Source organism: Macaca mulatta, chromosome X (genome assembly GCF_049350105.2).
Source record: "Macaca mulatta isolate MMU2019108-1 chromosome X, T2T-MMU8v2.0, whole genome shotgun sequence".
NCBI classification, from domain to species: domain Eukaryota; kingdom Metazoa; phylum Chordata; class Mammalia; order Primates; family Cercopithecidae; genus Macaca; species Macaca mulatta.
In genome coordinates, this window is record NC_133426.1 from 36,100,693 (window position 1) to 36,128,378 (window position 27,686).

The following is a 27,686-nucleotide window of genomic DNA, read 5'->3' on the forward strand; positions in this document are numbered from 1 at the left end:
ATTAGCACTGTGTTGCATTAACTTGATGTTCTACTGTATCTATTAGCATGGCATTGTATAATCATTTTAGCTTTGTGTGTGAGAAACATCTCATTGCACATTATGATTAGGTTTAAAAATGTTTAATCTTTTTATTACCTCTCTTTAAATCTCTGAAAATATGATAGAAAATATCAACTATTCTTTGCATTCTGAAATTTGTTTAGTAAAAATAATTAAGTTTTATTATGTATTTCTCTAGTTTCTTCTCCATTTCTACCATATTCGAGTTCGAAAGAGCTAGCACAAAGGCTATTCCAGCTGAACCTACCATCCATATTTCTGTTCAGAACTTCTCCTTTATGTCGCTGCCAACATTTTCACTCAGATAAAATGCACTGGACTAGTCAATCTAGAAGGAAATAAGAAACATTTCCTTTTGATTTTTTGTTTAATATGGGACGGGGCCCTATCAGTTAAATCTATGGTTTCCTTTATTAGGCTCCCAACCTTACTCTTTTGTTGTTTTGTTTTTGTTGTTGTTCTTGTTGTTGTTGTTATTGTTGGAGACGGAGTCTCGCCCTGTTGCCCAGGCTGGAGTACAGTGGTGCAATCTCAGCTCACTGCAACCTTCACTTCCTGGGTTCAAATGATTTTTCTGCCTCACCCTCCCGAGTAGCTGGGACTAGAGGCGTGCCCCACCACGCCTGGTCAGTACAACCTAACTCTTCAGAATTAAACATGCTTAAAATGCCTTTATAAATTACATCTCAGATGAGAGAGAAAACACTCTCAGCTTAAAAAGGGGTAGGATTGAATCTCCAATAGTCTGAGGTTATACAAAGAATCTCCTTCTCTATCACCCCAGAACCCTTTAAGAGGTCTGAAATTCTGAAATAATCAGAATTCAATAAGTCTTAAAACCTTCCCTAACTCTGAAATTGTTTTTTCTCCCCAAACTAAGTTTAACAACATCAAATTTATGAAATGAAACCATCATTTCCCTATAGATTTGTAATGTTTTAAATACATATATTCTCTTATAGCTTATTTTATCAGCTCAAACTATACATAATTTTTTTTAATTTTTCACATAGTCTTTCCAGTACTCATTTGTCATTATTAGTAGGGAGCCCATTGTTTTTCTATCCCTCCTCTCCTTTCCTCTCCAACTGTCTCCCTTTTTCCAAGAACCCTAGACTACTTACTTGATCAGGTAAAGGGCTTATTTGATTAAGTAATGGCCTTCAGTACAGAGAGCGCTAGTATGGCTGATGATTTCAATGAGTCCATTGCTTTTGCTTCTAGCACTAAGTGTCACTTTTGAACATGGTCTTGCATCACCCAGTGCACTGTCATTTTCTGCTCTGAAGATACCCTTGATGGCCCCAGTCTTTGCTAAGGTGCACTGGTGTCTCATTGAGGGGTTCTAAGATATCAGCTTGAAATCACAATCACTGAGTCACTCTTTTCTCTCTATCACACACTATGCTTGGAGATTTTGGTGTGAAAGGGTATTGATTACTTGCTGTGATGGAAAAACTGTCCTCAGAAACTAGCTTTCAGCTTCCCATGTTGAGCCCTGCTCTCTGACGCAAACTATCTTTTCTTTTATTAAGCTATGGCATGGGAATTTCCTGTCCTTTCCTACCAGGTAAAATTGGCCAGTCAACCCTGGTAGTATTTCTTAAACTTAAAAATCCGGGATACAGCACATTCCTTTCATCTCAGGACCTCCTTTTCTCAGTCGTCCCCTGAGATCCTTATGGCAGTGATCTATCCTCTTCTTCATACTACATATTCTAAAGGTCTGGGAAGCTTCTATTAAAACACAGAAAATAATTTTTTTAAAATGTTCTATTGCAGTGCTTTCCCAGGGTATATTTATTTTCCCCAAATTATGAAAATCTACATTAAAGAGACTTGCTCTATTTCTAGTCAAGCTGTACTTTAAAACAGTTTTCTTTCAACAGCACCTCATTACGTGTCTTAAGTTCTTCAGCAAGCTAAATCTAATTTCTGGGTAATTTATTCTGCCCCATTAAGTTGTAACATCATTGTACATGTTGAAATTTAGTAATGCTTCAGCTATGTAAATTTTTTTGTGTTTTAACTACTTTAAAATACCCTTAAAATTTTGTTTTTCATTAGATTGTCCTGGAAGATACACAGCAGATATTCCTATGCTTTTAAATGATATTCCTGTTTGCTATAAAATATTATGTCTTACTGGAGAAGTAAAATCACCAGAATTATTGTTTGACCCTCCATCTATATTTTTCACTCCTGTTCCTTTGGATGTAACAACTGTGATGGATATTAACATTTTACCTCAAAACTATTTCAGGTAAATAATGTGAATTTACCACATTTTTTTATGTGCTTTTTTGTTTGTGTCTGTGTTATATGGGAATTATATAAGAATGGCTTGTTTCTATAGTTGAACTATTAAAATATTTAACTATATATTAAAATTTAACAAAAAACAAAAAATCTTTCTTAATTATCTCACAGTTAGTCGTTGAATTTTCTTGTATTTTTTTTTTTTTTTTTTCCCGCTGTGTCTCTCTTCATGGAGTAGTAAGCAAGCCTAAAAATTCAATATATTAGTTTTCTGGTGCTATGTGAAAAAATATCACAAACGTGGTGCCTTAAAACATGATTTTGATATCTCAAACAACGTGAATTTGTTTATTATCTTGCAGTTTCTCTGACTTAGTAGTCCAGCTGGCTTAGCTGCATCCTCTGCTGAGTGTCTCAATAAGCAGAAGTCAAGGTGTTGGCTGGAGTGGCCCTTTCACTTGAAGCTCGGTCTTCCTCCGAGCTCTCAAGTTGTTGGCAGAATTAATTTCATGGTCCTTATAGAACTAAAGCATCATTTTTTTGCCTAGGGACACACTCAGTCCACCCTCAAGTCCTAGCCATGTGGTCACATCCTCACAACATGGTATACAACTAATTCAAGGCAAAGTATACCATCTCTCAGACTTCTCTGCTTCTGACTTTTAAACCCTATATATAGTGGGAGGCTATGTTGTTTATTGTAGAACATTTAGCAACATCCATAGCCTCTACCCAATAGCGTTCCTCCCCATGATGTGACAGAAAATATATATCTCTACACATGGCTACATGTCTCCTGGGGAGCAAAATCACCCTCAACTGAGAAGCACCAAAGTGAAATGATAGGAAGAGATATAACAGCATAACCAAAATAAAGCTGGGTAGCAGTATTAATTTCAAATGCAATAACCTCTAGAGGTAAAGTGTGTTTTTAAGATATAAAAATCATGAAATAATTATAAAAGATTAAATTCACCTGAAAGCCAACAGCATTCTAAAGTTCTATGCATAATTAAAATAGTCTTAAAATATGTAACCTCTAAATGAAAATTGGAAAATTTGACTAGTCCTTCATAACTCTGGGATATTAAAACATGTATCAGAAGTGTTGATGAGTCCAGAGACAAGATATTTGAACAATATTTGTAACAAGCTTCATTAATTTAACATGTATAAATTGCACCTTACAATTAGCGAATACACATTTTTAAATGAATCATGAGACATTTATAGAAATTCACAATGTATGATTCTATAGTTATAATTCATGTCTCCAAAATGTTTAAAAGGTTGACATAATATAGACTATATTCTCCAAAAATAAATATAATAAACTAAAAGTCAATAAAGAAAAGATAACAAGATCCACCATGAGTTAGAAAATGTTAAAAAAAAATTCTACTGAGTAAAAGAAGAAATTATACTGAATTTCACAAATAAATAATAATTAAAATACTAGATTCCAAATCTTGATAACATTCACTGAGAATCATGAGTGTATAATACAATCAAGTACTATAAGCACCATCTGGACATTAGAGCTGAAAACTAAACCTAAAACAGCTACTGGGACTTCTGCTACTTTCTTTAGATAAAGAATTAGGCCGGCATCATTGTTTACTTTATTTGTTTTATTAAATAAACATCAAAATTTCAGTGATTGAAGAAAAAAACCTTAATAAAGTACAGTAAAATTATCCATACTTGGAAATATAAAACCTTAAATACTGATATTAGGAAAGAAAAAAATGATTGGAAATTTTAAACATCCAACTTTATAAGTAAGATTACAAATAATAGTCTCTTAGACTAACCTATGGAGTGTAGAAGGTGAGATAAAATTATACACAGTAGAAATTAAAGCAGTATAAAAATATATACAAAACAGAAACTCAGTGGAACCAAGTTTCTTCTTTGAAAGAGGAATACAATGGACACCAATACAGTGAAGTTGACAAGGAACAAAACAGAGAAGGGACAGTTAAATAATATTAGAAATAAGGAAGCTTAACCATAAATCCAAAGAAAAAATGAGGTAATCAAAATACTATACAGAGGTCTATTCCAATACATGTGAAAACTTAAATATGAAAGTTGTAGAAGTATATAATTTACTAAAAATATACTGGGAACAAGTAGAAAGCCTTTGGGTTAATACTTGAAACTTCACAAGAAAACATCCTCTGATGATTTTATAGTCAAGTTTTACTGAACTTTCAGGAAACAGATTTATCAAACTATAGAATAATAATAATGTGCCCTAATTTGTTTTATGATCTCAGAAATTTCTATTATGAAATCAGGAAATGACAGTATAGGAAAGCTGAATTATTGGCTACACTGTGTTATGAGAGCATACATATAATTATCCTTAAAGAATCTGCGAGTACTTTGGGAGGCCGAGGCGGGTGGATCACGAGGTCACGAGATGGAGACCATTTTGGCTAACCTGGTGAAACCGTGTCTCTACTAAAAATACTAAAAATAATTAGCTGGGCGTGGTGGCACATGCCGGTAATCCCAGCTACCTGGGAGGCTGAGGCAGGAGAATCGCTTGAACCCAGGAGGCAGAGGTTGCAGTGAGCCGAGATTGCACCACTGCACTCCAGCCTGGGCAACACAGCAAGACTCCATCTCAAAAAAAAAAAAAAAAAAAAAAAGAAGAATCAAACAACGTGTATATAAGATAGATCATGACCAACTTGTTTGTATTCCAGTATTTCAAGGCTTGTCTATCATCAAAAAGTCTAAAATGTTGTTAAAGAGAATAATGATTTGATCATTTTCATACATTGAGAATAAAGGCATTTGATACAATTTTTAAATCATTCATGGAAAAACTCTCAACAAACAGTAATAAAATAGATATTCTTCAATTGTTTAATGTTCCTATCATAAGCTTAGAGCAAATATCATTATTGAAACTGGAATATACATGAATTACCTTTTAACAACAGAAACGTGAACGATGCTTATTATCACTGCTTCCCTAAAGCATTTTAATAGAGAACCTAGCACATGGCAGGGGGATAAGAAAAACAAAATGTGTGAGGATTAGGAAATAAAACTCAAAACTGTCATTATCTGTATATTAGATTATTTTTTCATATAGAAAATTCAAAGAATCTACAAGGAGATTTTTTAAAACTAGGAAGATCACTTATCAGAATAGGCAAATGTAACTTAAATATTTAAAATTCAATATAATTTCAGCTTACAATATATAGAGCACACAACTTTAAATTACTACTTATAATAGCATCAAAAAATTAAAATATAATAGATAAATAGATAATAGATTAAAAGATAAGAGATAAAGATAATAGATAAAGCTATGAATGAACTGTATGGAACTGTATAAAGAAAATTATAAAACTCAAGTTAAATACAGGTGTATTTAAATAATTAAATAATAAACTCAAATAAATACACCAGTATTCATGGATTGGAATGTTCAATGCTGTAAAAAAAGTTTTCCACAGATAAATTTACATATTTCATGTGACTTCAGTAAAAAATCAACTAAAGTTTTCATAGAGATTAATGTACAAAGGTATCAATTTAAAAGCTACTTCAACTCAAAAGTTGAGTCTTGCTAAATATGGTATAATGAAATGAATATGAGAGGTACTGAAGAAATAATGTAATGCAGTGTCCAAGTTATACATATGTAATAAAATCAACAGCATTAATCACTTATTTAAAGATAAGTTAATTAGCTAAGTAACAACTGAATTATTTTCAAACTGGATTTATAAATTACTTTCCATGTTTTTTTTTTTTTTTTTTTTTTTTTTGAGATGGAGTCTCGCTCTGTCGCCCAGGCTGGAGTGCAGTGGCCGGATCTCAGCTCACTGCAAGCTCCGCCTCCCGGATTTACGCCATTCTCCTGCCTCAGCCTCCCGAGTAGCTGGGACTACAGGCGCCCACCACCTCGCCCGGCTAGTTTTTTGTATTTTTTAGTAGAGACAGGGTTTCACCGTGTTAGCCAGGATGGTCTCGATCTCCTGACCTCGTGATCCGCCCATCCCGGCCTCCCAAAGTGCTGGGATTACAGGCTTGAACCACCGCGCCCGGCCTTACTTTCCATGTTTTTATCCAAGGTAGTATATAGGTTTAACTAATACAATTTTAGATCTTTTTTTTTTTTTATTATTAGCTAAATAATTCTCACACTGATTAAAATAGCAAGGATATATAATTCCCATTTGATGATACCTCTTATCTGCCATAGATATGTAAGTTCTTACATATATAAGTAAACAAAGTAATATGATTAAATATTTATTGATCACTAAAAATAATACGAAGTAATTCAATTTTAGAGTGAATACTATTAATACATATTATATTATTTAAAATAAACAGCTTGGATTGGCTATAAAAATTATAAATTTATAATTAGGTATGTCAACATTAAGTGGAATTTTTGAATAGTAGTGATTGGAAAACATTCATAGTATATGTATATATGCACTTAATAGTATCCAAATTTTCAAATATCTACCTACATGTTTATGTATCTGTTAATATTATTTAGTCTATGTGCATTAAATTTGTAGCTATTAAAGTGATAACTTTTGGTAAATTTTCATCAGAATATATTTAAAAACAGTAATTTATATCATGATGCTGATTAAGAAATACTGTGTTTAATCAGGTGTCACATGCCTTTTTAATCCTTATAGAACAAAAGGAACATTTGATCATCTCAAGTGGTTCTTAGTTATCATCCATCTTATATTGTGATCAGAAAGTAAGAGATGATACAAAGATGTCTTTAATAATTAGGCACATGATTAGAAATATTTCTTATTTTAATTTTCTTTAGGATTCAAAAAAATGAAGTATACATTTAAAGCCAGTTACTTGCAGGTATTTTGAGCTAATGAAACTTTTTTTTAAATTTTAAGCAGAAATTCAACTGTATGTGTCCAGATTCCCACAGTAAGGCTTCTTGATGACGAGGAGATTCACCCTCTTTCCGTGAAATTTCCAAAAGGCAGAGTCATCCCAGGCTCTCACAGTGGAATTAATAATAAGCTCACTTGCCACCTCAGTTTCAAGTCATCTAAACCTGTGTCATTTTTTACCGATCTTCTTTTCTGTGATGACAGAAAAAACTGGTAAGATATCTAAATGTAGGTTATTTTGTATCTGACATTAAAGAAAAACATATTTATATTTTACACCATGGTAAAATGTTAAAAAGAGAGGGATCTAATATAATAACCTTAGACATAAAGATTATTGCTAAAGTTCCAAATGTAAGTGTGCTCTCACAAAAAGCAGCATAATAGTGGCTACCAATTTATACTCTGGAGCTAGACTGTTTGGGGTCAAATCCAGGCTTTGTTAACATTACTTCTGAGACGCTCAGTTTCCTCATCTGTGAAATGGAGCTAATAGCAGAACCTGCCCCATCTGTCATCATGAAAAGTACAGCGAGTTAGTAATTATTGAGCAACTGGACAGGAAATAACCCAAAGGAAATGCTAAATAAGTGTCAAATGAAAGTGAGAAATATCAACATAATGATTTCCCTACAATATAGCTTTGTTACTCCGTCTTGCTCTGTCGCCCAGGCTGGAATGCAGTGGCCGGATCTCAGCTCACTGCAAGCTCCGCCTCCCAGGTTTACGCCATTCTCCTGCCTCAGCCTCCCGAGTAGCTGGGACTACAGGCGCCCGCCACCTCGCCCGGCTAGTTTTTTTGTATATTTTAGTAGAGACGGGGTTTCACCGTGTTAGCCAGGATGGTCTCGATCTCCTGACCTCGTGATCTGCCCGTCCCGGCCTCCCAAAGTGCTGGGATTACAGGCTTGAGCCACTGCGCCTGGCCCCAGGAGATTTCAAATACACCTTGGTGAAATATTTCTGGATATCTTATCTTGTAGGACCAGAAGTAGCATTTTTACATCATATCCTGAAATAACTTGACTAACTAAATGGCAAGAGGTTGAAGTGTAGAGCTATAAAGTTTGTTTAAAAGGCTTATAATGAAAAGTAAAATTAGTGTCAGAGTATGTTCTTCATGTGCTCATTTATTAACATGTAGAGGCGTTATTTGTATATTTGTAGTCAAAGGACTGATTCATGTGTTTGAAATTAGGAGAGGGACATCTCTCTTCTTAATACATAGAAATATCTTCTTCTTAATACATCATATTTCACAAAACCCCATTTAATTCCTCAGCAGATTTGCGATAAATTAGAGCTATTGGAACTAATTTAAAAACTATGCAAATCATAGATGAGCAACAAAAGACTTTTCTGTACACCCAGATAAACAAGGCACTAAGACTGTAAGCATTCCCAAGAGCCTTAATACTGGCAAATCCTTTTACTGGTGACTGGTTAACTCCTTATCTGGTTTTCTATAGTGAATATGATCAGATCCTCTAACTCTTCTCTACTCTCCAATGCTGTCCTTGCCTTTCTCTCTTTAGGAGTCCCATTTCTGATCTCATTGAGATAAATGAGGTATTCCAGAAAGGAATTCCTCAAAAGCTTCCTTTTCACTTTAGAATTTCTATGAAATAAATTATATTCATTTATTATTGGTAATCTATTAGCATATGTTTTTTGTAGGCAAACCATGTGTGTACTCTGCCCAAGATTTAGGGAAAGACAGGGGGCAAATTCTTGATGGATGGCAGTGTGGTAGGTTTTTTGCCCTATGTTGAAGCCTTTATTTGCATCTGGTTTGTTCATATTGAAGCCCATGGCCCTTACTAAAAATATGACACTGATTTCTCGATTTTCTTGCTTTCTTTTACTTTGCAAGATACTTTCATAATGTGGCTTCTCTTGGGGGCTAACATGCTTGGCTTTTAATTTTGTTTTCTTTAGATTTTGTCACATTTGGATTGGCTCAACCAGCTGGAAATCTGTGAATAATAGCAGGAATAATTTCTGCTAATCTGTCTGCTTTCCCATCCACAATAATATGCTCGCAGCTCAGAGATTGTACACCCTACTTGCGTCCTACCCAAATTCTCCAAAAAGTCTGGGGATAGAAGTTTTATTCAATTGGTGCAAAAGCAATAGCAGTTTTTGCCATTATTTTCAATGTCAGAAAAACCGCAATTATTTTTGCACCGACCTAAATATATATCTATGTGAGAAACGGTGATGTGAACAAGGAGTACTATAAACAGTAAAATGGAGCATGAGGTATGGGGGCTAAAGCAACCCATATTTTAATGGCATTTTTGGTGTTATGGTTTGGTGAATTCTGGCAAGACAGCTGGGAGATGAAACTGAAAAGGCAGCAGGAACAGATTATGAAAGTCATCCATGCTCTGCTTTGGTATCCATGAGTGAGAAATAGGGTGAGAACCAGGAGAGTGTGATGTTATGGATATCAAGGCTTAAATAAATACAGGAGGCATGAGGTCTATAGCTATTAATTAATACAAGTCAGGTACTACTCATAGGCTAGATCTCATGGAATCCACACAGTAGTCCTGAGAAGTGGGTTTTTTTTTTTTGTTTTTTGTTTCTAGATTTTCATCTCTGTTTTACAGAAGAGGAATCTAAGGCTCATAGTGTGACGTAACTTGTCCAAACTCACTCAAACATTAAATGGGGGAGCCAAGAATGTAAACCATATTTTGGTTTCCAAAGATTTTCCATTTAGTCACCTTATTTTAAATACCATTTAGACTATAAATAATTATATAGAAATTTTTATAATAAGCATACGTTTTTAAGGGTTACACTACTATATGTCATATATAGATTTTCCAAAGAATAAGACATGTTTTCTTTCTTTCTTACTCTTCTGCATGTATTTCTCTCTCTCTCTCTCTCTCACCCACACACACACACACATTAGTGAAACTTCTATGTTCCCCATATAGTAATGATAGAATTACAGTCTACTCAATAAGTACTGAGACATTATTAATTTATTTTGCTCAATATATTAATTAATGAGGCAAGATCATGAATTGTCTCTATGGTTATAGCATAAAATAAAACAAATATGAAACGTGACTGTGTATTCAAAGAATGTAGTTGTTGTGGTTCCGATGACATCAGGAGCAGTGGACCTGCACATTTGTTCTTGGCCAGTGTTCAGAAGTGTCAGTGTCTCATACAGTTTGGCTGTGTCCCCACCTAAATTTCATCTTGAATTGTAGCTCTTATAATCCCCACGTGTCACGGGAGGGACCTAGTAGGAGGTAATTGAGTAATGGAGGTGGGTGGTCCTGTGCTGTTCTTGTGATAGTGAATAAGTCTCACGAGTCCTGATGGTTTTATAAAGGGAAGTTCCCCTGCACACTCTCTCTTGCCTGACACCATGTGATGTGCCTTTGCTTCTCCTTCACTTTCTGCCATGATTGTGAGGCCTCCCCAGCCATGTGGAACCGTGAGTCCATTCAACCTCTTTTTCTTCATAAATTGCTGCATCTTGGTATTTCTTCAGAGCAGTATGAAAATGAACTAATACAGTAAATTGGTACCACAGAGAGTGGGGCAGTGCTGTAAAGATAGCCAAAAATGTGGAAGCAACATTGGAACTGGGTAACAGGCAGAGGTTGGAACAGTTTGGAGGGCTCAGAAGGAGATAGAAAAATGTGTGAAAAGTTGGAACTTCCTAGAGGCTTGGAGGGCTCAGAAGACAGGAAGATGTAGGAAAGTTTGGAACTTTCTAGAGACTTGTTGAATAGCTTTGACCAAAATGCTAATTGTGATATGGACAACAAAGTTCAGGCTGAGGTGGTCTCAGATGGAGATAAGAAACTTGTTGAGGACTGGAGTAAAGGTCCCTCTTGCTATGCAAAGGGACTGGTGGGATTTTGCCCCTGCGCTAGAGATCTGTGAAACTTTAAACTTTAGAGAAGATTTAGAGTATCTGGCAGAAGAAATTTCTAAGTGGCTAAGTGTTCAAGAGGAAGCAGAGAATAAAAGTTTGAAAAATTTGCAGCCTGATAACGCAGTAGAAAAGAAAAACCCATTTTCCGGGGAGAAGTTCATGTCAGCAGCAGAAATTTGCATACCTAACAAGGAGCCAAATGCTGATCACCAAGACAATGGGGAAAATGTCTCCAGAGCATGTCAGAGATCTTCACAGCAGCCCCTCCCATCACAGACCTGGATGCCTAAGAGGGAAAAATGGTTTCCTGAGCCAGGTCCAGGGTCCCCCTGCTGTGTGCAACCTAGGGACGAGGTGCCCTGTGTCCCAGCTGCCCCAGCTGTGGCTAAAAAGGGTCAAGGTATAGCTCAGGCCATGGCTCCAGAGGGTGCAAGTCCCAAGCCTTGGCAGCTTCCATGTGGTTTTGAGCCTACAGGTGCGCAGAAGTCAGGAGTCGAGGTTTGGGAACCTCCCCCTAGATTTCAGAGGATGTATGGAATCACCTGGACGTCCAGGGATAAGTTTGCTGTAGGGTGGAGCCCTTATGGAGAACCTCTGCTAGGGCAGTGTGGAAGGGAAATATGGGGTCAGAGCCCCCACACAGAGTCCCCTCTGGGGCACTGCCTAGGAGAGCTGTGAGAAGAGACCCACCACCCTCCAGACCCCAGATCCATCATCCTCCAGCCCCCAAATCCACTGACAGCTTGCACCATGCACCTGGAAAAGTTGCAGATCCTCAATGCCAGCCTGTGAAAGCAGCCAGAAGGGGGGCTGTAACCTGCAGTGCCACAGAGGCGGAGCTGCCCAAGACCATGGGAACCTATCTCTTGCATCAATGTGACCTGGATGTGAGACATGGAGTTAAAGGAGATCATTTTGGAGCTTTAAGATTTGCCTGCCCTACTGGATTTTGGACTTGTATGAGGCCTGTAGCCCCTTTGTTTTGGCCAATATCTCCCGTTTGGAATGGCTGTATTTACCCAATACCTGTCCCCCATTATATCTAGGAAGTAATTGACTTGTTTCTGATTTTACAGGCTAAGAGGTGGAAGGGACTTGCCTTATATCAGATGAGACTTTGGACTGTGGAATTTTGAATTAATGCTGAAATGAGTGAAGACTTTGGGGGACTGTTGGGAAGGCATGATTGGTTTTAAAATGTGAGGACGTAAGATTTGGGAGGGGCCATGGGTGGAATGATGTGGTTTGGCTGTGTCCCTACCCAAATCTCATCTTAAATTGTACCTCCCATAATCCCCATATGTCATGGGAGGGACCCAGTTAGAGGTAATTGAATCATGGGAGTGAGTTTTTCCTTGCTGTTCTCATGATAGTTAATGAGTCTCACAGGATCTGATGGTTTTATAAAGGGCAGTTCTCCTGCACACACTCTCTTGCCTGCTGCCATGTGAGATGTGTTTTGCTTCTCCTTTGCCTTCCACCATGATGGTGAGGCCTCCCCAGCCATGTGGAACTGTGAGTCCATTAAACCTCTTTTTCTTTATACATTACCCAGCCTTGGGTATTTCTTCATACAGTATGAAAATGGACTAATACAGTGTCATTAACAGCAAAGCTGATACTGAAGTATCTGCTCTATGAATTTATTGGCATACAAACTCCTGGAAAGTACCTGATTTAGTTGTCCACTCAAAACCAATCAAATCGATTGTTTTCCTAATCATGGATGAGATATAGTATAGTAGAATGATTGACCTTTTCTTAAAAATAACTAACCACATTCTTGCTTAATTTTGCAAATTACCACATTTAAGGAACTAGATTATATATATCCTCTGCCTTTAAAACAGGCACAATAAAAATTTTGCACATAAAGATAAATTAATGCATTTATAAGTGTTTTAAATAATAAAATTATAATTCTTACATTTTTCATTGATGTTTTAATTAATCACTACATTCAAACTTTAGAGATAAAACTCATAGACTTTGTTGCAAATATACTTAACATTTTTCTGATGAGAAATGTATTTTTAAATAGGCAGGTCTGATGTTTAAAATTGAGAATATATAGCTGTTAATTATATTAGCTCTTTTCCTCTATTCAGTAGCATTTTATCAACCATGTTATGGGTTTATAAACACTTTTGCTACATAATAAAGCTTATTATACTTACTCTTATTGACAATCACTTAAATGGAAATTATACTACTTTTAGAAAGCATTCAATACAATTAAGAATTGAGGAATAATGAAGGTAATTCTAAGTATTGTTCTGCTCAGTGCATAATTTGACATTTGTGTAGAGTGCACTTGGCACCTTTGGGTCAGTCGCTAGTACTTTAAAATGTATATTTTTAAAGTATAGTACTTTAAAATGTTAAAATGTATATTTTTCAGATACCTTCCTGTTGTTGAATGGATAGGAAACAGCATCACCTAAAGGAGACTAGCAGAGAATGAATCAGATCCAGAGTCAAATCAGTTTGAAAGCACTTATGCACTCAAGTTGGCAATGCCACTTTAGGAACTGTTATGTAAATCAATACCTGCATTTTATGTGCCTTTTTGGAATATTCGATATTGGATATTTAAAATAAATATGTAGATATATTTGAAGGTATATTTAACTTAAGGCTTGTAATAAGCAAGTAATGTGAGTCACGTACCTCTGAGGGATACTGCCAGGTAGCTACAGGCTACTTTTGAGGTACTCAAGGCTCTCTTTATGGAGTAGGAAGAATTACTAAGGATATATTCATCTTTTGGAGACTCCACTCTTAGTGCAAACCATTTACAATGATCCATCTCAAATTTTAGCATCGTGGCAACAAAAGGCAGGCAATGGGAAGTCTTAGTATCCATTTAATTGTTCATAACTGAAGTTAGTATTGTAATATTACCTCAAAACATTATTTGTCATGGTTTGGGAGCTGAGTTATGCATAATACCATACACTTGTCCACCTTCCTTAGTGTTGTATGTGTAGATAGAACAAGCAGTGAGGAAGGGAGTAGAGTTCACATGAGACCGCTCTGTGTTCTGATATAATCATCTGCTCTGTATTCTTTGTCCTAGCCCTGTGAAAAGCTGTTTGTAATGGCACCTTCATCTGACAAAGAGCATTATTTTCATGGTTAATCTGTTCAAACAAATCATAGTCTCTATTACAAGGTAGAATGTTTCATTTATATTTAACAAAACATATAATACAGGTATGTCATAATAAACTATAAACATACGATGTTCATCATTTACTTGTAGCAACATGGTGGAGTTTAAAATTTGCATAGAAATGCAAAAGCTGACAAACTGTTACGGTAATATTTACCACATCTTCCCAGATTATTAAAATTATAGTACTTTTAACACCAGGTAGCAGAATAAAAGAGTTAACCACAGATGTAGTTTTTCTAATATCCTTCTTTTTCTTTTCTCTAACCTCATCCTCTTTGGAATCTGTGAAGTTGGTTGGAGAACCTCTGCCTTCCTTAGAGATTTTTTACTTTAAAGGAAATTCCAATGTCCTGTCCTCTTTATCTCCCTTACTGGTTGTGAGCACCTTCCTGATTGCTGTTCTTCAGAGAACTCCTAGAAGGTAGATGCCCATGCAGTCTACTGCTACCTTAGGACCGCTTAGTACAGCCCTCTCCATCTCATCTTCCTCAGACCCACCGTGGCTACCCAGTTTCTCACCTACTTGTAAATATGAACTGATTGCTCAATAAATTACCGAGCCATTAGTTATCGATAAGTGTTGCTGTCTGTAATTTGGGCATTTCATATTAGATAGGTGATATTTAAATGTATGCTTTATGCTTACAAAGGGTGTTATTAGAAATCAAAATGCGTTTACTTTTCTTCAAGTTAAAAAGAAAAGACTAATGTGTGCAATTAAATTAAATTTTTTTTCTGTTTAAAAATTTCTGTTCAACTTCAACTTTATTATTTCAATTCTTCATTTAAATATTTTATTAAATGTATTGAATTATTTTCTCTTAATGTCCTTAATTTTATGTAGTTTAATTATTTAAATTTATTTAACCTTTACCTGTATCCTGAACATTTTTAGTTTTTTCAACCGGATAGAAACCAATATAAAATATTCTTTTGTAATACTGTTTTCAGAATTTCAGCAGGCTTAAAATTCATCATTTTAATGCTTGAAAGTTATTTAAAGATGAATATTATTATAAAGAATATTAGAGAACTTATTCAAGCTCTTACTATTTTTTCTTTTTTTTTTTTAATTTAACACCATGTAGACATGGTCAGTTTATTTATTTATTTATTTTCTTCAATTTTTATTTTTAAGTTCAGGGGTATATGTGCAGGATGTGCAGGTGTGTTACATAGATAAATGTGTGCCATGGTGGTTTGCTGCACACAGATAAACTCATCACGTAAGTATTAAGCCCAGCATCCATTAGCTATTCCTGATGCTTTCCCTCCCCCTGCTCCCCACTGGCAGGCCCCAGTGTGCGTTGTTCCCCAGCATGTGTCCATGTGTTCCCATCGTTCAGTTCCCACTTATAAGTGAGAATATGTGTTTGTTGTTTGGTTTTCTGTTCCTGCATTAGTTGCTAAGCATAACGGCTTCCAGCTCCATCCATGTCCCTGCAAAGGACATGATCTCCTTCCTTTTTATGGATGCATGGTATTCCATGGTGTATATGTAGGACATTTTCTTTATCCAGTCTATCCTTGATGGGCATTTGAGTTGATTCCATGTCTTTGCTATTGTGAATAGTGCTGCAGTGAACATACGTGTGCTTATGTCTTTATAATAGAATAATTTATATTCCTTTGGGTATATGCCCAGTAATGGGATTGCTGCATCAATGGTATTTCTGCTTCTAGAAATCACCACAATGGTTAAACTAATTTACATTTCCACCAACCGTGTAAACGTACTCCTTTTTCACCACACCCTCGCCAGCATCTGTTGTTTCTTGACTTTTTAATAATCGCCATTCTCACTGGTATGGTACACTGAGATGGTATCTCATTGTAGTTTTGATTTGCATTTCTCTAATGATCAGTGATGTCGAGCTTTTTTTTCATGTTTGTTGGCCGCATGAATGTCTTCTTTTGAGAAGTGTCTGTTTATGTCCTTTGCCCATTTTTTAATGGGGTGGTTTGTTTTTTTCTTGTAAATGTGTTTAAGTTCCTTATACACTCTGGATATTAGTACTTTGTCAGATGGACAGATTGCAAAATTTTTCTCCCATTCTGTAGGTTGTCTGCTCACTCTGATGATAGTTTCTTTTCAAGCTCTTACTTTCAAAATAAAAGTATCATCTACTTGCATTATGGTGGTTCCTACTAGATGAAAACATAACTTTAAAAATCATAATGCATCCTCTTGGTAATTAGGTATCCTAACAATATGTATAAAAAATGAGTGATATGTGACATATACAACATGGGCTGACTAATGAATAAGAATTGGCTATGAGCAAAATTGAACCAAGAAGGACATTTCATATTTATAGTCGATAGAATTTCAAGTAATGCCTGAAGAAGCTGTGTTTTACCAAGGGCTTCACAGACTTACAAGGATATGAAATCCTCAAGTGGCTACTCAGTCTCTCCTCACTTAAGGAAGGCTGCTCAAATGGTGTACTGACCAGCGTGTATCTCTCTGTCCTAAAACACACCAAAAGCACCAAGTGTGTGGGGTTAGCAAATATATATTTATATATGGCTTGCTATAATGGATGATCACAACAACTGTTAGATTTTTTATGATTTGGAAATTAGGATAAAAATGAGTTGATTAGTTTGAAATATGTGGAACTGAACTTTCCAGATGCCTTTTCATGTTAGTACTTGGTGCTTAGCTATGTGGAATGCTATCAGCTACCTGCCCCCTTTTGTCAGGTCCTATAGGATCTTTCTCAGCTGAAGAGTGCCACCTGGACTAAGGTGACACCCCACGAGGCAAGTCTGCATCTTTTATCTGATTAAGGCATGTTTAGAGGACTACACATTTCAGCCTGATACCAGAAACTTTGAAAGGCAATCCAGAGCTCCCAGCCTCGTTGACCAAGTCATCATTGGGCTTGCATAGCTGTTCTAATTCATTCTGTTCTTCATTTGGTTCCATCTCCATTTCTTACATGTGTTACTCCCTAATAATCCTCTCAAACTCCAAACTGTCTGCTTCTAGAAAACTCAACCTGTGACAATTAGGTATTGAATATGATATGTGTAGGATCCTCACTGATGTCTAAAGTAGGTTTTTTTTTCCAGTAGCTCAAATGTATCACAGATGAGGATGTCAATTTCTCCATCCATACATACACTCATGTTGCAGTCTTTTTTACATGCTGTATGCTTATCTTTGCATTTAAGGGGCTAGACAGATTGAGTAAGATATTTATGTGCAAGATAATTATGACAAAGGGTAGAAGTAAAGAGACCAATGAATAAGCTATTCCAGGTTGATGCTGTACACATGTGCAGAATTAGGGTGGTGGTTGTTAGAATGAAAATAAAACTATGAATGGGAAATAAGTGATTTTGATGGAATAAATATTAGGACATGGTGATTGATAGCAAGTCAAACATCAACAACCCTGTGAAATAAGAGAAAATAAAAAGCATATATGCATGTCAATTTTGTGTTACACCTTCACAAATCAATCTTCATAGCTTACTCTGTTTTGTGTAATTGAATATTTATTAACTTTTATTTGTTAAAAAATACCCTATATTCTACTAAAAATATAGACCTTGCAGTGATTGGTAAAACTGCCAACGTTCTAAGTCAATTTATTGAAATGGGCATGCAAATTCATTATGTTTTATAATTTTTTTAACGCCTCTCTTTCCTCCCATCATCACCCTCTGTTATTCTCTTGGCAACATTTTTCCTCAGGCTTATTACAATTTAAACATTTTGTTTCCCAATTACTAAATCTGGAAGCAAATGTTAGCCCCATAATCTTAATAATATTCTATGTGATTGTGAAAGTCAGTCTCCAACAGCACCAACCTAAGTGTTTGTAGCCAGAACATGGATGTTTATGATCTTTTCCAGTAGTTTGCTGGGCATGGCACTTTCCTATTACTAGTGGATAAGTCTACATAAAGAAGCATCAGTGGCAGGAAGTGGGATTTAATTCTTCCATGCTGAAATGCAAATAGTATTTCAGAATTCTCCTTTAAGGCCTGAAGTGATATCTGACTTCCATGAACGTTAAATGATTTTTATTTCAGTCTTGCATAAACTAATGAAATATTAGCATGGTTTATTTTATACTGCATTCAAACTGAAGACCTGTGATTTCATTCTTTTCAATTCCTGCATGCTTTTGCAAGCTCAAACCATTTGCTAGCCACTCTACGTGAAAATACTTACATTTTATTACCTGTTTTTTGTGAAAACATATCACCAAACATTACTATAAATTCAGATAAACTCTAAAGTAAAATGTAATTGTATTACCTCTTAGAGTATATAATGACATATGTAAAGTCATATTAAAAGATGTGTTAAAAATTATTTATCAAACTTACTGTTTTGCAGGTATACCCTCAGCTGCTTTGTAAGAGTCTGCAGCCTAGAAATTGGGAACCATTTTCATAGATTACAGAAACAGTTTTATCATTCCGAGTCTGTTACTAATAATGCAGAGTTATATTTTGGATGGATTTTATTGACATCTCAGTTGAAAGGAACAATGCAACACAATATGTGAACTTTATTAAGTTCACACGTCTTTCTATTATTGCCCTTGTATCCAGTGGGGACATTATAAAAGAGATCATCTAACTCTGGAATATTCAATGAGATAAGAGAGTATTATATTGTAGTTCCTAATTGATTTCTTTTGCCCTTCCCTTTTGAACCATTTTCTTATTGCCTGGAGTCCCCAGCTGAGGCAGTCACCCGTATGCAATCATATTCCCTTTGAAAGTGATGTCAGATCATCACCTAACTTCCTAATTTCCTATGCTCATTTCATCATGTCTTAGTTGATCTCTAATAGCTGAGCCCTTGCTTAAATGTTAATACCTAATCTTCAAGCTACTAATTTGTAATCAACAAATATTCTTTTGGATTGTACTGCTCTAACTAATGAGAATACATATTTCATGGTAGGATTTCAGACCATTGGCCAGACAGTTGGGAAAATAATTTTAACAAGTATTTCCATCAGAGGAAGTTTCACCATTACACAGAGTTGATGTCCTTCAACTTTTATGGCCAGTTCTGACCTTGTTTTTGTGTTACTCTTTGTTTATAAAAAATCAGAATGGAGCCATTTTAAAGTATGACTATTTGTTTTTTATTATGTTTATTATTTATGTGTGTATATATATGTGTATATATATCATAATAAAAATATGTATATATCATAATATATGCATATATGTATATCATAATAAAAATATATGTATATATCATAATAAACATATATAACATATATCATAACAAATATATGTATAATAATAATATATATACACACACGTACACACATATATATGTATATATATCCTGAAATCTCCTAAGAGATATAAGGAAAAGAGCCTGTAAAAAGCATGGTTTGGATAGGTCATTCCTGTCTTATAAAGTCAATAAAATACACTATAGTATTCTTGGAACGAAAATGAAAATGATCTTACTGTTTTATGTGAGTTCGTATCATCATGTCGGAGTTTTAGTGTTTGGTTCCATCAGGCTGCAAATATTAACCCATATAGTGTATGTAATAGCTAGTGCTTATGCTCTAAGTTCTGTGAGATTAACCTTCAAGTATATAAGCATGCAAACAGCAGAACAACTAATGATTAGAAATAATTTTTCTTTGTAAAGCATTGCTGTACTTATTGCATTACTGGTCAAGGCATGATGTTTAGCAGTTCTACTCTTTGAGGTAAAGACACAGCCATTTAATATGTTAATCTCTTTCTGATTAAGGTTTAGATTCCTTCTGTGTATTTTTAGAATATAATAAATGTATATACCTTCATAAAAACATAAACATAAGGTTTATACGTTAATAATGTATATATCTATGCATACACACAAATATGTTTGCTATGATTTGGATATGGTTTGTTTGGTCTTGTCAAATCTTATGTTGAAATTTTATCCCCAGTATTGGAGATGGGGCCTAATGCGAGTTGTTTAGGACATGGGGTGGTTTCCTCATGAATGACTAGGTGCTGTCCTTCAGGTAATGATTGAGTTCTTGCTCTGTCAGTACTCAGTATAGTTCCCATGTGAGCTGATTCTTAAAAAGAGCCTGGCACCTCACTCCTCTCTCTCTTCCTTCGTCTCTCACCGTGTTATCTGCACACACTGGCTCTCCTTTGCCTTCCACCATGAATGGAAGGAGCCTAAGGTCCTCACCAGAAGCATATACTGTTTCCATGCTTTTTGTACACCCTGCAGAACCATGAGCCATATAATTCTCTTTATAAATTACCTAACCTTAGGTGTTTCTTATAGAAACACAAACAGACTAAGACAATGTCCATGTATTTCTGTGCATGTGTATATGTGCATACATGTATATATACACAAAATATAATTTTTCTAAGTATACACATATTTTAGAGGTGATTAATTTTACTTTTTGCCACAATTCCTTCCTAGAAACTTCATTTGAAACTGCATTAACACCTGTTATATTTTCTCATAAAATCACTGAATTACAAATAAAACATATACTGATGTATGTTAATTGAGGTTAACACAATTTAAAATTGTGAAAATAGACCCTAACAGAGATTTTGAGATTTCAAAAATGTTTTACCTGAATTATAGCATCATTTCCAGAGAAAAAGGCATACTACCAATGAGATGGTTCATGTGAAAAGAATTAATATACACTTATAGAATTGCTAAAGGAACATATATTTCTATATTTGATGAATATCTATGGATCTCTCATGTAGTCTGAAGAAGAATTCTCTTCCTTTATTTTACTCTGCTGTGGTACAAATCAATGGAAGACATTCATATGTGAAACATACTTCCTTGGACTTAGGGGGATTTAGAACCTAAAGTCTATTTTAGGGCACGAAATTGGTTCATAGCACATATTTTTCTAGAATTATTAATGCTTATTTTATTAATAAATTTATTGTTATTAATAAATATTAATAACAATTTCTTGATGGGCTGCAGATAACATATTATGGGTTATTGCAATACCAAGAAGAGCAGCTATAATTTTACTCCCTTCCTCCTCCTCATTTAAGTTAAAGACACTGAAAAAACAAGTAAGTGACAATCACATTATAATAAAAAGTATGTCCAGTCTGTTTTTACCTGTTAGAAATAAGTAAATAAATCCAGACTTTGTGATATGGTTTGGATTTGTGTCTCTGCCCAAATCTCATGTGGAATTTTAATCCACAATATTGGAGGAAGGGCCCTGTGGGAGGTAATTGGATCAAGGGGGTGGATTTCCCCCTTGCTATTCTCGCAATAGTGAGTTTTCACAAGATCTGGTTGTTTAAAAGTGTGTAGCATCTCCCACTGCCCTCTCTTCCTCCTTCTCTGGCCATGTAAGATGTGCCTGCTTCCTCTTCACCTTCTGCCATGGCTGTAAGTTTCCTGAGGCCTCCCCAGGCATGCCTTCCTGTACAGCGTGCAGAACTGTGAGTCTATTAAACCTTTTCTTTATAAATTACTGAGCCTCGGGTAGTTCTTTATAGCAATATGAGAATGAACTAATACACTTTGTAACTATATTACTGATTAACAACATGGCATATGATGTCCTCACTTGTGATCAAGGGATTCTTGTGTCTGGCAACATAATGAATGAGCTCTACTCATAGTCAATGAGCTCTATGTATGTTATAAATATACACAAGAGCACCAGAATTAAAATTCCTTTGTCCCATCAACTGACTTAATTGACATGAAGTAATAGCTATAGCAAGTGTTAGATATTTAAGACACATATCAATGAATTTTTGTGCATGTGAGTAAAGTTACATATGAAATATTTTGCTAACAGTTATTGAAATTGAGAAAAATTGTGAATAGGTATGTATAAACACATCAGAATGGTTGCTCAAGGAAGTTTGTTTTGTGTAATAAATTTCCCTGATGGAAATACAGTCATCTGAATTTATTCCATTCATTTTAAGTCTTTACCTAAATGCTATATGAATGCTGTAAGCACCTGTTTTTTATGGTGATGGGAGTGGTCGTTGGTTTCACAATTTAAAGCATGTTCAAAATACCAGCCCAACATCTTTTCCTCTCCTTCACCTGTTGTTCACTTTATTCAAATCTATATATAGAAATATGGTTCATTAATCAAAAGCAATGTTAGCATTAACCTCTTCTTTTAACCCTTTGTAGCCACTGCCAGTGTTACCAACATATAATTTTTTTTCTAGCTGCTTTGCGGAAAAAAGTTTAGTCAGATAACTGTAGTAAGACCAGAGAGACATGTTTCTATAAACGTGGAGGCTTTCTTGCTCTGCTAATTTCTCTGTGAATTAAAATCATGCTCAATAAGATTGCTTTTAGAATGTAAGATCTCCCTTGAAATAGTATAGATGGGAGCAGAACTTTAGTAAAGATGATAAATATATCATAATGCTTTTTATGATGTTGACATATGTTTGACAAGCCATCACAGTATTTTGTGTTCTAGTGGAAAGTGCTAAAATATTATAAATACAAGACCAGTTATCACTGAGATTTAACATGAAGCTTCAAAGTTTTATTCCTAAAAATTGGTCAGACAAGCATAAAATCTCTCAGCCTCACTAATGATGTGGAAAGAATTAGTGATGTGTGATTAGAGTATTAATTATTCACTAGCTAATGACAGAGAGATGAATTGTGAGACTTTTCACACCTTATTTAATGAATTGTATGTGGTCATCATACCATTCAGTATCAAAATATGAAAGACTGGTGAGGATAGGGATGTACACATGGTCTCCACATTTCATCCACGGAGTACTTACTAATTTCCAAAAGAGAAATTTCCAGCATAGGAAAATCTGTAGAGACAGATTAGTTGTTTTCAGGGGCTGGGGGTGGGGTGGAGTTGCAAATAGAGAGTGACTGTTAAGCGGTAGAGGGTTTCATTTAAGGATGATGAAAATTTTCTGAAGTTAGATAATGGTAATGGTTGTCCAACTCTGTGATTATATTTTTAAAAAACACTGATTTGTACATCTTTAAAATATGAATTTTAGAGTATGTAAATTACATTTCTAATGCTGCTATAAAAAGAAATGAAGACAACCGGTGGACACCACCACAACCAAATGACCAAACGCAATATTTCTTATAACGGGAAACATGGCCACAAATAGTACAAGCCCATTTACATTTTCATTAACATTCACATCATATCTTCGACTCTCTTATTACCAGGAATATTCATTCTGATTTTTACCCAGTAGAACTATTTTAAATCACACATGCCTGAGGTAGCTATTTAAATCTTATAATGGAATTGAAACTCATAATATCGAAGGGCCTTTTCATCTCATTGTTACTGTAATACTGAGTATTTTTTAGAACAATTCATCTGTCAGTAACCATTTGTGTCTGTATGCATTGGCATAGGGAATTCATAAATATCACCATTGTTCCCTGATGAAGTAACACAAATTGCTCTATTTCCCCAGAAATATTTTTATTAAAATGTAGGCTCTTGGTACTACCAACTGTATGTCTGTTTTTTCTGTTTTAATATATTTTTAACAGTAATATAGATGAGTGGCCGGGCGCGGTGGCTCAAGCCTGTAATCCCAGCACTTTGGGAGGCTGAGACGGGCGGATCACAAGGTCAGGAGATCGAGACCATCCTGGCTAACACGGTGAAACCCCCTCTCTACTAAAAAATACAAAAAACTAGCCGGGTGAGGTGGCGGGCGCCTGTGGTCCCAGCTACTCGGGAGGCTGAGGCAGGAGAATGGCGTAAACCCGGGAGGCGGAGCTTGCAGTGAGCTGAGATCCGGCCACTGCACTCCAGCCTGGGCGACAGAGCCAGACTCAGTCTCAAAAAAAAAAAAAAAAAAAAATATATATATATATATATATATAGATGAGTGAAGTGTCCATAGTTCCATGCCATATTACTTGTCTAATTTCTGTATTATATGCTCTATGAAAAGAATCTGGTCAAGTCAGTTTTGTACATGTTGGCTATTTTTTTTTACCATGAGGAACATCTGAAATCAAATGTTATCTTCTGCAAACTGGGTTTGTAAGAGAAACAAACATTATTATATTTATTTCCACTTCATTCTTGGAATAAAATTTATTTTCAGAATTATTTTCCTTAATTCTTTATCATTTTGGAAATATTTCAAGTGATAGTGTTTCTTTTGTTTGTTAATTTAGTAGTTGTCTTAGGTAACTTTGTCCACAAGCTTACTTTTAGATGATGATTCATGGGTCTGTGCATTAAGGAAATGTTCCCCCCACCCAAACAACAATAAAGGGATAAGAGAAGTAGAACAGGGAATTGATCACTCCAAATAAACATTTAAATTGAAATCTCAACAGCAACCTAATCCTGGAGGTTTCTCCAGAACTGAAATGACATCACAGTTTTTGTTGTGATTGGGGTGATGGAGCTGAGATTTGAAACTTCCACACCCACAGGTGTTGGCTATGGGCCTGCCCCAGGAAACATCCCAGGGAATATGTGTATAAAGGCAGAGCATCCACAGAATTTATGACAGTGGTCTTTTATTCCTTCTGTAGTCATATTTAAAAAATAATATTTCTTATTCTATGTGGTAGTGATGATGGTGTCTCTATGTAAACTATGTTGTTTAATCTAAAATTATTGATTAAATATAGATAATTGGCTAATGAAATATTGATTGATCACTATGTTTAGCACAAGTGCACAATTTGTAGAAGTACTGATTTATGCTATCAAGGAAATTTAAATTTAAGAATGATACCGTATGGTAAAAATTACATATAGATATGAAATGTAATCCTGAATAAGGCCATCTGATACATGTGCTTAGGATCCATAGAAAAGAAAGATAAGATTAGTGTTTGTTAACCAAGATGATGTTGAGTGTGTGTATTTTACATAAAATGTTAACACATATCAATGTATAAAGAGAAAAATGTAGTTTCTTTCTTCCTGGAAAATATTGTGTGTAGAACTGAGGTGGAAATCATTCAATTGCATGTAGTATATGTTTACCATTGATTTACTTGATAACTCATTATATTTCAGCTATGAACATTTTTTTACTTTCATCCTATTCTATATTTACTTATAGTTACTTGCATTAAAACGTGGGATTTTGGCATTTTACCTCAGCTAGTGACCATAAAGTACTAGTAGATGATAGATGGCTGATACAGTAGTGATATTTTCTTGGTATACTATAATGCAGATCAGAAATTAATAAGGCAGTATTAAAGTGGTATAGATATAAAATATAGCCCTTCTATTAAAAAAAATCAGTTGTACAAGAATAGAATTGTCATATAAGATAGACAATCCAAATATAGTTTAAGAGTGTTTTGTGGCTGGTAAATATAATAAGACAATTTCACAATGCTTTCATAAAACAGAGTATGCAGGTTATTGAAGGTAATAGTACTCTGTACTTGTTGAATAACTTTTGCAGAATATATTGCTTTCAGTCCTCAGACTGAAGGACAAAGAAGGACAAACACAAAACAAAAGGTCATCTAAATAAATGAGACTGATATATAAGAGATTTGGAGACTTGGCAGTAGAAAGAATCCTCAAATGTTCTAAATTTCTGAAATCTGAAGAGAAACCTTAGAGAAAAATTAATGATTGTATTTAAATATTTGAAGAACGATAATGGGGTTCAGGTTGTAGGTTTTGTTCTATGTTGCTCTGGAACAGAACTTCTGAAGATACAGCTCTCCAGATATAAAACGGGCTGTTTCTGTGTTGTGAATGCCATCTGGTAGTGTCTCCCTAATAGTGTCATCCAAGGCTACATACCATTTGTCAGGCACTCCATAGAAGAACGGAGTAAATTAACTATGAGACACCTTCAACTCCAAACTTTCCTGAATCTGCGTTTTTGCACCTGTGCAGTTACAGTCTGTGTTCTATAGCACACTTGACAGTGAAATTTATGATATCTGTTAAAATATTTAAAAGTAAAAATTTTAAAAATCATTAACGTTGAGTAGATGGTTAAAAAAAAAAAGTAAGTAGAAAGAAAAAATGAATAAATCATGTCTTCATCATTAAGGACATCTGGGATACTTAAATGCATCATATTTACTGCATCTGAAATTTTTATTGTATTGATATGCAATGTTTTCACTTTCAGGTTTTCACTTCCAGTTACTGCAACAGCAGAAAACTGCATTCTTACCATTTACCCCTATATGGCAATTCATCTGGATAAGCAAAACATTATTTTAAAGAATGGTAAGCTACGTATGACTTATTTATCTCTAACTCTCACTGTGTGGGTTCTTGGCCAATGTCTAGAAATAAAGTGAATTTAAAATTGTCAATTGTATTAAACTGCTGCCTCTGGTAGGAGCTGTGCTTGTCATTGAGAGTAGAATCTGTATGTCTCTTAATTCCAAAAGTTGACGATCTAATTTGAATAGAATGATTTGGGCAAAAGACAATATAGCAAAAACATGCAGGTGTGACAGGAGGTGTAAGGCAGTGAATGTAGGTACAGGACCATAATGCTATGCCTGTTATTCTGTAGTAGTGGGAACCTTCTGTCATTTTTTGAGTATCAGTGATTTAGAAAGGGAACAATTCTTGGAATGTATGATGAATTAAAGTGGAACAGAGTATGGTCATTAGACCAGCCTGGAATTGCTGCGGGGAAAATTGTGAGAGAAGCTAAGAATACTAAACAAGCCAGTGAGCAGGGAGAAATATGAAAGGCAAGATACAGGGGATTACATTACAGAAAGGAGGAAGAGTGGGTAACAAAAAAAAAAATCCCATCTGTGTAGATCGTCAAGGTCTTAACTTTCAGTGCTGAATTAGAGGTCTTTTGTTTGTTTTTAACCAATTTTCTCATATTCTTCACTGATTTCTTCAAATATTTACAACTCTGATGAAACATATTTAGTCTTATTCTACCTTAATTTCAGGGGATGACTCTTTTTTCTTACTATTCAGAAGAAATAGAGGCCATTAAGCAGTACCACTCTGAACTTCCAAATACTTTCTTGGATAGGAACTGGATTTTGACAAGCAAGTCACAAGCATGTATCGTGACTCTTTACTGGTCACAAAGCTGGGAGCCAGGACTCTCTCTTGCCTTAACCCATTCCTTTGTCTGAATCCCTTTACCCAGGTACCTTTCTGAATTAAGTAACCTTGCTTATCTTTTCCTTTCTGTCTTCCTCTTAGCTGCTTTGAATGAGCATCTGGGAAGACAGCAGAGAGGAGAAAGGAGACTATATTTTCTCAGTGGCCAGCAGGCTCATTCCCAAAGAGCAAAAAGGGTAGCTGCAGGCCATGCATTCCTTATTAATTCTTTCCAAATCTGACAGTAAGATAAATCACTCAACTTCCCAGGGAGAAGGAGAAAAGTAGCAGAGGAAATT

The 27,686-nt window shown here is 35.2% G+C and overlaps 1 protein-coding gene across 1 annotated transcript in view; it reads left to right on the forward strand.

Moving 5' to 3' along the window:
• The window catches only part of CFAP47 (cilia and flagella associated protein 47), a 427,534-nt gene that overhangs the window by 93,964 nt on the left and 305,884 nt on the right, over positions 1–27,686 (forward strand). Inside the window, exons 25-27 of the mRNA XM_015127166.3 lie at positions 2,131–2,326; positions 7,239–7,448; positions 26,435–26,535. Coding sequence (XP_014982652.3) covers positions 2,131–2,326; positions 7,239–7,448; positions 26,435–26,535 — 507 coding nt within the window. The remainder of the gene's footprint in view (positions 1–2,130; positions 2,327–7,238; positions 7,449–26,434; positions 26,536–27,686) is intronic.